This window comes from Talpa occidentalis, unplaced genomic scaffold (assembly GCF_014898055.3).
Source record: "Talpa occidentalis isolate TD23 unplaced genomic scaffold, MPIMG_talOcc4v2.1 talOcc4.14, whole genome shotgun sequence".
Lineage (NCBI taxonomy): Eukaryota > Metazoa > Chordata > Mammalia > Eulipotyphla > Talpidae > Talpa > Talpa occidentalis.
Genome location: NW_023601433.1, coordinates 87,182,388 through 87,192,793, shown reverse-complemented (window position 1 = coordinate 87,192,793; position 10,406 = coordinate 87,182,388). Strand labels below are relative to the sequence as shown.

At 52.4% G+C, this 10,406-nt stretch overlaps 1 protein-coding gene across 1 annotated transcript; it reads left to right on the top strand.

Moving 5' to 3' along the window:
* The first annotated feature begins 2,348 nt into the window (after positions 1-2,348).
* HCAR1 (hydroxycarboxylic acid receptor 1) lies at positions 2,349-3,416 on the top strand. The gene has a single exon (XM_037511542.2). It carries the CDS (start codon positions 2,349-2,351, stop codon positions 3,378-3,380), a length of 1,032 nt encoding a protein of 343 aa, XP_037367439.1. The 3' UTR covers positions 3,381-3,416.
* The last annotated feature ends 6,990 nt before the right edge of the window (positions 3,417-10,406 follow it).

Genomic DNA, 10,406 nt, shown 5'->3' with positions numbered 1-10,406 from the left:
GAGCAGGCAGAAGGACCGAAGTACACTGCTGAGGGGAGCAGCGGGCGGCAGGAGAGGTCTACGCGCCATGCGGGACCCTGGGACCCTCCGCCGGTGGCCAGGGAGCAGCCGGGGATCGAACCAGTGCTGCAGAGGCTGCAGGCAGCTTCGCAACCCAGCGCTCAACCGCTGCGCCACCGGGGAGGCCCATGTTTTTTGTGTTTTTTTAAATAGGAGAGTCCCAGGTTTTTTAAACACTGGTGTTTGAGCAAGCTCTGACCCACAGGCCATACAGTCTATCACGGTGACAGGTTAAAGGCAGCTAAAAAGGGTGGTAAGTCAAAAAAGGGATAGGACCGGGCCTCCCCGGTGGCGCAGTGGTTGAGCACTGGATTGCGAAGCTGCCCGCAGCCTCTGCAGTGCCGGTTCGATCCCCGGCTGCTCCCCGGCCACCGGAGGAGGGTCCCACATGGCGCGCAGACCTCTCCTGCCGCCCGCTGCTCCCCTCAGCAGTGTACTTCGGTCCTTCTGCCTGCTCTGCTCCCCGCTCTGGCTCTGGTGAATTCTCTCACCCTCCTGCGCTTCTGACTGTACCCAGTGCTTGTATAAATAAATAAATGAATAAAAATCTTAAAAAAAAAAAAAAGGGATAGGACCATATCTGTGCTTCAGAGCACACGCATCGCAGTGGGAAGGAATTATAAGAAATAGATGAGGGGAAAGGCGGCCAGTCAGAAAACTCAACAGTGTCAGCCGGTGGGGGGTGGCAGTGCCCACACCAGAGAGTGTGGGGTGGGGGGCAGTGGGGAATGTTGTGGGCTGTTTTGGAGTCCGGGAGTCGGTGGGAAGAATCTCGCTTCAAGCAGCAGCTGGAAGAAGGCGTTCCTTCTCCTGCAGTCCCTCCCCTCACCCCTTACCTGAACTGGGAACTGAAAGCCACAGGGGCAGATAATTCATCTCCAGAGCCAAAGGGTGGGAATGTCAGCAGAGACTTTGTCCTCACCTGAGGGGAGCAGCGGGCGGCAGGAGAGGTCTGCGCGCCATGTGGGACCCTCCTCCGGTGGCCGGGGAGCAGCCGGGGATCGAACCTGCGCTGCAGAGGCTGCGGGCAGCTTCACAACCCAGCGTTCAACCGCTGAGCCACCGGGGAAGCCCAGCAGTGCATTTCTGTAGACCTGCTTGTTCTGCTCCCCACTCTGTCTCTGGTGAATCCTCTCACCACCCCCCGACACCTCTGGCCTACACCCCAGTCTTGTATGCATAAATAAATAAAATAAATCTTTAAAAAAGTATATATATACAAAAAGAAACAGACTCCTTGACCAACCGCCCCACCTCCATTTGTCTCCACCAATGGGCTCAACTTGTCCCTAAAATGAAACTGTCATTGTGTGTGTGTCTCCTGGTGTCTGGCTCTTTTGTGCAGCCTCTGGGCCGCTGAGCGCCAAATCCTCTTTTGCAAGCGCATGAGGCCCAGCTTCCCAGCAGTGGCAGGAGCTGGTGCCCAGAGAGCCCCCTTCATGGAGACAGACCCTGAGAAGTGGCTTCAGATCCATTTCGTGGGCCACTGGCTGGGCCACTGGTCACTTGGGCCCAGGGAAGGCGGCCACGCTCAGGAGGTCTGAGTGGGGGGAGGTGAGGCCGCTCCCTTCAAAGAAGGTTTCTGACCCAACAAGCGCCGTTCTGAGAACCTCTCCCCTCTGCAGCCCTTCTGGCGTGTGAGCCGCATCTCAGGGTGCGGGCACTGGAAGCCAGGCTGAGAGGTTGCCGAGCCAAGCCTCCCCTCTGGCACCGCCTGAGAGCGCCCCATGGGATGAGGGAGGGGACAGGGCAGTCAGGCAAAGGTTAGGGGAGGAAAGCAGAGGCAGAGGCCCAGAACGGCTCCAGGAAATGTTTGTATTTCTCCACCGGGAGGGAGGACAAACAAGCTTTTTTTCGTGCCTTCTGGGCGGCTTTGCCTGCTCTCAGCAGAGCGAGCCCGAGGAGAAAGAGGGAGGCTGAAAATAAAAAGCTCTCTGGGCCTGGACGCAAGGGCTCCCCTCCAGCTGCCTGGCCGGACCTGCCAGCTGCTTCCAGAAGGCGCCCTCGCGCGAGATGCCGGGCGCCGCAGGGCCCGGCCGTGCTCTGTGCTCCAGCTCTCGGGACACCGGCAGCTCCCCGGCTCCAGAGAGGCGCCCTCCCCGGGCCTCTCCTTTCCTCACTGAAGCTGCCTTGGTCCATGCCCTGGCCGCACGGGCTGCCGAGGCCCGTGCCACCTGCCTCACGGGGTGAGGACAGCGAAGCAGCATCTGCCCGCGCGGGCGGATTCAGATAAGCACCCTGTGTCCTGGGGCCCGGGCCGCCGGCCCCCACACGTGTCTCTGAGCGCCATGAGCAATGGGTCCTGCTGCCTCATCGAGGGGGACCCCATCTCACAGGTGATGCCCCCGCTGCTGATCCTGGCCTTCGTGCTGGGCGCCGTGGGCAACGGCATCGCCCTGTGCGGCTTCTGCTTCCACATGAAGACCTGGAAGCCCAGCACCATCTACCTGTTCAACCTGGCCGTGGCCGACTTCCTCCTCATGGTCTGCCTGCCCTTCCGGACAGACTACTACCGCAGACACCGGCGCTGGGCCTTCGAGGACATCCCCTGCCGGGTGGCGCTCTTCATGCTGGCCATGAACAGGGCCGGGAGCATCGTCTTCCTGACGGTGGTGGCCGTGGACCGCTACTTCAAAGTGGTCCACCCCCACCACGTGCTGAACACCATCTCCAACCGCACGGCGGCCGGGATCGTGGGCGCCCTCTGGACCCTGGTCATCCTGGGGACGCTGTACCTGCTGACGGAGAACCACCTGTGCATTCAAGACCAGACCATCGCTTGCGAGAGCTTTATCATGGAGTCGGCCAATGGCTGGCATGACATCATGTTCCAGCTCGAGTTCTTCCTGCCCCTCGGCATCATCCTGTTCTGCTCTGTCAGGATGGTCTGGAGTCTGAAGCAGCGGCAGCAGCTGGCCAGGCAGGCTCGGATGAAGAAGGCGACCCGGTTCATCATGGTGGTGGCGGTGGTGTTCATCACGTGCTACCTGCCCAGCGCGGCGGCCAGACTGTATTTCCTCTGGACGGTGCCCTCCAGCGCCTGCGACCCGTCGGTCCACGTCGCCCTCCACGTCACCCTCAGCTTCACCTACATGAACAGCATGTTGGACCCACTGGTGTATTACTTTTCCAGCCCCTCCTTCCCCAAGTTCTATACCAAGCTCAAAATCCGCAGTTTGAGGCCCAAGCGTCCGGAACGCGTGGGGACCCGGAAGCCCGAGGAGGTGCCCATCTCGAACCTCGGTGGCAAGGGCTGCATCGGCGCCGTCAGCAGCTTCCCAAGACCATCGGACCTGCAGTGGGATCTCCAGGGGTGCTGAACTGCGCCAGAATAAGCAAACTCAAATGCAAGGACGGACGGGTGCCCGAGAGCACATTCCTGCTAAGGGCGGGGGGTGTTGTAGCCATCCTTCTTTTGGAACTTTGGAACTCAAATTCAAGTCACCGCACCATTTGGAAGGTTCAGTTGAGAAGTGAGTCAGTTGTGTGAATATGATCTGATTACAGTGACGGGGGCGGGGGGGCAACATGTGCGTTCGTGGGGTGACTGTGTGTTGGGGGATAGTCGGAAGAGCTCAGCTCCTGTCCTCTCATTTTAAACGGCTGAGTAAATAGGTAAGAGTGTTTAAACCCGTCAGGTTCTCGCTCGCTCTCCGGGGGAGTTAGTGAGCTTCATGACTTAGCAGGATTTCCTATTCCCTGACCTTAAATGGTTCCTTGGACTGGAAAATAGGAACTGGACCAGGTGGGTCCTTGTATTTCAGGCTGAGCCAGACTCTTGAGACTGGGATGTTTCAATCCTGATTTTCAGCTTCACTGGAGGGCCCCTTGGTATCTTTCAGACTTGCCGGTAGCCCAAGCAAAAAAAGACAGCAAAACCATCTGCTCTGCCCTCTTATGTGCCACATTTTCTGCAGATTTTTGCGTTTCAAAGAGGGTGCTAAAGCGAATGGTTACCTGCCCTGATTTTCTGAGGGAGCTGAGTGCCTGGCTTTGGGGAAGTGCTGAGTCTGGCATCATTGCTTTGGCTGGCTTGTTATGTGACTTGCAATTATTCATTCATTCTTTTCCCAAGTATTTACTGCTTCCTCTTCTGCGCCAGGCACTGCATTGTGTCCCTTTAACCTGGAGGGTCCTGAGGCCACTCTGCATGACAGGGACATTGTTTTGGAGGGAGGGTAAGCAGAGGGGTTCATGACTTTCACTCTTTCAAGGGATAGTTCTAGACCTGTTCTCTGCAAATGTCAGTGTTTTCCTCTGATTACAGGATTCTGTACAAACACCAAAGGGTGCAATGGGCAAATGTCCCTTATGCACGTGAGTTTCGCAAACATGTACCTGGAGTCCTCAAAACTGGGTGATCCTACAAAATGCCTGGCTGCTTCTGCCCTGGATTCAGGGAAAACTTCCAAACCAAGCTTAGTTCTATTCTCTAGCCATAAAGTAACTGTTGGCTCCATTACTTACATTTTCTCAAACACCTGGGGTTTTCTCTGCCCTTCAAGATCTTTCCAGCTTTCAGTTCTTTGGCTTCCAAATACCCCCCAAGGCTGTCCTTAGTATTACTTTTCTCAGAAGCACTGCACAGCCTTGTGAGGAAAAGTATGAATGATACAAATTCAGACAGATTTAAGTTCAAGTCCCAGCTCCACGCTTGCTAGATCTGTGACCTGGACGCAGGTATTATTTTTACCACTTTTAGCTTCAGTTTCCTCACCTGTCAAACAGGAAACAATAATATTGACTTTGCAAGGTCATTGGGCAGATTGCAAAAAGGTCAGACCCTGGACATACCGTTACGTCCCCAGCCTAGAAGAACAAGTGCGCGTACTCTGCTCCGTATGTATTTGAACGATTGAATGCACACGGCATGTTCCATGCAGAATCCGGCAGGAGGTTGTCCATATTATGACTTTTTAATGTTAACACACTTTACATAAAAAGAAATAGAAATACAGAAGCAATTTCCCTTGGGGTTCAGAGACACTCCCCGCCCCGCCGTCTGCCCCACCAGTAGCTGCCCTGTTGCCACTAACTGAATTCCTGCTGCAGGGAGAGGGGAGAGCGTGATTCTTATCCACCTCACGCTTCTGCTTTTAATTTTAGTCTTAGTTATAATTATTTCCCAGGCTGCTCCTTGTTGCTTCAGCTTAATAAAAATGGGTTCCGAAGCAAGTTCCTCGCGTGAGCCTCTGTGAGAAGCCTCGGGAGACTTTACTTTCCGAGGATGAAAGCCTAAAAAAATCCAGAGCTCGTGGTGGGCATGTGGGCAGAGCTTTTCACTTAAAGAACAAGGACAAACTGAAAGAAAGAAAAGTCAAACAAAAACCCCAAAACCAGTCTGGACTCTCATTTTGCTTCCCTTTCTTAAAGTCCTACAATGTGAAAAAATATATTCTACCAAGAAGCTTCAGAAATTGTAAGGGAAAGGACTAGAACTTTGTTGACAAAGCTTTGTTTAAACTATCTGGAACAGGAAACCAGAATCAATTTAAAAGGAAATGTTTTCTCTTCTTACATAGACTTTCAGGAAAAACCTCGTAAAAGCTGGAAGGGATACGAAACCTTACGTTCTATAGGAATTGTGTGGGGAAGACAAGGGCGACAATGATTGATGCTGTCAGTGTAAATGTAAGGTCTGGTCTATGCTTGGAATAGGTTTCCCCAACCTTTAATAAACCTGAAATGGTCAAGGGGTTCTGCAGTCACAGAATGCAGGGGCTGCGTGGAAGGGATTAGACTCCAGGGCACAAGGGGTTAAGCCAGAACTTAGAGGTTCATCAGCGAGGTGGGAACTTGGCCAGATAGTTACTCAGGATCTCAACTTGGCTTGTCTTCTGGATCTTCTAATCCACAGAGCTGTCCAGTCTCACTCAAGCCCCCACCTCGCAGCGAGCGCATACATGACATTTCAGGACCAGCTACATAATTTGCAGGGCCCAAAGCAGCGTCCCTGGTTCAAAAATTACTAGGAATTTCAAGATGACAACAGCAGAGCATTAACCTTGACACAGGCCTTTCTGGACTCATCCACTCACCTGGGGGTCTACATTTTGTTTGTGGATATAAACAGGTTGTATAGATAGCTTTATATCTTGATCTCTCCATAGAAACATATAAGGTAGCTTTATACATCTATATAATTGATGTCAGCTATATCTTAATATTTACTTGTGCACTTTTGTAATTCTATAAATAGAGATAAGGGCCTCCCCTGGTGGCGCAGCCATTGAGCCCTGGGCTGCGAAGCTGCCCGCAGCCTCTGCAGCGCAGGTTTGATCCCCGGCCGCCAGCGAGGGTCCCACATGGCGCGCAGACCTCTCCTGCCGTGCCCGCTGCTCCTCTCAGCAGTGTATTTCTTCGTCAGTCTGCCTGTTCTGTTCCCCGCTCTGGCTCTGGTGAATTCTCTCACCCTCCCGCGCTTCTGACTGTACCCAGTGCTTGTATAAATAAATAAATAAATCTTTAAAAAAAATAAATAAATGGAGATAGGGAGCTAGAGCTAGAGACACAGCCGAGATGGGACAGAGTAAAGAGAGACACTCATCTGTGGACTGATCACTCATCACCGGGACCCGGTGATGACACGACGGGAGTGTAGATTTCCTTGGACATGTTCATTCATTCATTTCCTTTTATAAGGAATGTTCATTAAGCACCAGACACAGTCGAAACACAAATGAGCACAGCCCCTGGGGGTCAACTGTAGAAGTCAAATTAAAAAATGGAATGACAATTCAGGGTCCCTGCGGGGCAAGTGGCCAACAGGGGATTTCGCAGGAGAATCCCGGGGCCCCTCATCCTGGCTTAGGGGGTAGGGGAGGCCTTGTCAGAGGAAATGACTCCTGGTCCCGCCCTGAAGGATGGATGGGAGGCACCCAGGTGAGTCAGTGGGGAAAGGCATCCAGGTAGGAGAGGAGAGAGGCAAGAAAGAGCCAATTGTTTGGGAATGGCAGCAGAATGAGTGGGACATGAAGGGAAAGTCCAGGCTGGGGCCAGGACAACCGCGTGCGAGGTGATGTGATGAGTCCTCCGGGATGCTCACAGCCCCTTAAGACAGAAGGTTCTTCCACAGTCTTTCGGTTTTCCCCTTTTTAAAAAAAATAATTGAGTTTCCTTATTTACAGAAGGTAAAGCGTTCTTGTTCAAAAATGAAAGACTACTCAAACGCAAAAAGTCAACGTCTTCCTTTCCCTCTCTCTGTAGTTCATGCTCGCTGTATCTTTATCTCTATTCACGGCTGGAGGGCTCTGCGGGGTGTAGACACACGGGGACACAGATAACGGGGTCTTTTGTTTTGCTAAAGCAGGATTATGTGGGCAAATCACACACACACACACACACACACACACACACACACGTATGCTTTTGCCAAGTCTTGTCACGAATAGCTTCCCCATCAGAACAGAGGTCAAGCTCACTGTTCTTAACTCTGTTTCTGGGATGCAGGCACCTGTGGCTGACCGAGCTGACGGCCTCTGCAGGGCTGTTTGCTTCCAGTTCTCCTCCGGGGCCACCACACATGGGGACTATCCTGATGCTCTGTCCGTGGACTCAGGGGCAGGGTGTATGGAAAGAGATCCTTGGATGTGGAAAAACATGCTTGGGGGCGGCGTTGTGCACAGGGGCTGGGAGCTTACCCCCGGGTGAGTCGGGGTGGGGGTTCAAGTCCCATCTCCTTTACTTACCGGCTGGGGGACCTCAGGCAAGTTCCACAACCGCTCCCAGCCTGACTTTCCTTGTCCGTAAAATGGGAAAACAGAAGGGCCTGCCTGGGGCATCAGTGGGAGGACTAAATGGTGCCTGGAGCCCCTGGGGCAGCGCCCCCCAGGGGATCAGCTGTTCCTGTGCGCCCATCCCCTGGTGTGCGCTCCCGGGACCGCCGCGGTGGGGGCCGCCCGCTCGCCCAGCGCCTTCGGAGCTGCCTTCTGCTCCGACACCACACGCAAAGCCCCTTCCACGCTCCTGCCAACAGCAAGTTGCTCTTTTGCTTTTTTTGGTATGTTTCCCTCCCCTTCTTTTGTAAAAAAAAAAAAAAAAAGAAAAAAAAAAGTCACTCCCCTAAAGGCATGGGGACCAATTTATCAACTTTTTGTGCTGTTTGGGCGCTGGTGTTACGCCCAAGACGTTTTGTTTAAGTCAAGGTCAGGAAGACCCTCTTTCAGCTTGTCCTCTAAGAGAGCTTCTGGCCTAACGTTTGGATGGGTGAGACTGCCAAGCGTCTTCTTCTCTTTCCAGATGACTGACGTGGGCATTCTAGTTTGCCTGTAGCTTTTCACATTCAGCGCAACACCGTTTCAAGCCAGAGGTGCCTCTCCCCTTTGCACTGTCCCTGCCGGTCACTCCCCAGGCCCCTCCCGCCTCCCGATTTCCCCATTCTCCTAGCTCATTTCCTTCACGAGCCACCCCGCGGTCTCCTGCGCCCCCACGCCTGATGTCACCTATCACCTGCCCAGGCGAGTCTCCCCCAGGGTCCCCGGGAACTCCCACCTGCCCGGGGACCCTCCCAGAGAGCACGGGACCCGCTCTGCAGCCAGGATGGAGGTGATGTTCCAGCATTCCTGAGCCCGGGCAGCCAGAGGTCCCCTGTGCGCTTCAGAAGCCCTGAGTAGCCTTTAAAGAGTCCAGCTGACCCTCGGGAGGAACATGGCAAGTGTCCCGTTCAGACGCCAGTGAAGAGCCGTCGAGAGACTATGAGGAGAGTCCAGGAGTCCGTGTCCTGCTTGAGCTGAGCTGTCACCTGAGACACTACAAATGAGACTCTACTGGCTAAAACCCGTCAGTCGGGCCTCCCCCGGGGGGCCTAGAAGTTAAGTCTCAGGCTGTCACCGCTGTGGCCTGAGTTTCATCCCCGTCCAGGGAGCTACGCACAGGGCACGGCAGACCTCTCCTGGCTCCCCGCTGCTCCCCTCAGCAGTTGCTCTCAGTATATCTTTCTATTCTGCTCCCTGCTCAGTCTCTGGTGAGTCCTCTCACCCCCTCCCCCAACACCTCTGGCCTGTACCCCAGTTCTTCTACATACACACACACAAAAATTAAATTAAAAAATAAAAATAAAAATAGAAATAGAAATAAAACCAGCCAATCCTCAGAACCATTAGAGAGAAAACAACTGTGGCTGTTTCAGCCCCTGATCTTGTGGCCGTTTGTTACTTAGCAATAGATAACTGGAACAGAAATCGCAGCTCAGTTCAAAGACCAGAAATGGCGAATTATATAACTTCTCTAAGCCTCAGTTTTTTTGCTCTGTAAAATGGGGATGAGGACAGTAATAATATCACCACAGGGTTTATGTGAGAATTAAATGTGATCAGATGTGGAAATCTCTTAGCTGAATGCCTGACACATGGCAAGCTGTTGCTAAATGGCAGTTACTATTATTTTTTTAAAGATTTATTTATTTATGCATACAAGAGCTGGGGTACAGGCCAGAGGTGTGGGGGTAGGAGGATTCACTAGAGACAGAGCGGGGAACAGAACAGGCAGACTGACGAAATACACCGCTGAGGGGAGCAGCAGGGAGACAGGAGAGGTCTGCTGCACCACGTGGTTTCTCCCTGGCTGGCCGGGGATCGAACTCATGCTGCAGAGGTTGCAGATTGCTTCATAGTGTGGTGCTTAACCCCTTGCTCCACCAGGGAGGCCCAGTTATTATTATTTTTAATGGAAAAATAGTTCAATCTGTTCATGGCACACATTCAGGCCTGTGAGATAAACACAAAAGATTCGTGTTCATTGCGGAAGTTACAGATTTTAAGTGCAGTTTCAACAAAACTCAGTGGAATCACCTTTGCTGCAGAAATGATTCATTACAACAAGTTTCTGTAATACTCATGCACCAGGAACTAAAAAATAAATACATACAAGAAGGATACCAGCAAGACAAAACATGCCGAGAGCAGCGGGAAGACTGGAAACTCCATAGCTAGGACTAGAATCGAGGGAGGCTGGAATTCACATTCTTTCTGAGCAGCTGTGAAGTTTGGTTTTGCATCCCAGAATCACATGAGCGCTGGAAGAAAGAGGCACGATGGTCAAATCCCTCGACAGAGACTCGAGGAAGCTGAGGGGTGGAGACACTCAGACTACTCAATCAGCCACAGAGAATGTGAAGTGTCCTGCTTTCCTCCTTGTTCAAACTTAATATTTGTTCTTCTTTTCTAATCTTAATTAGACCTATTGTTCAAAGAAATTATAAAGCTGTAAAACTTAAAAAGGGAGAGTTCCTTACAAATCCCAGCTCCTAGAAGTATGTACTAACTGTGAGTTTTTCTGACTCTTTTTTTTTTTTAAAGATTTATTTATTTGTGCATACAAAAATGGGGTTACAGGCCAGAGGTGTGGGG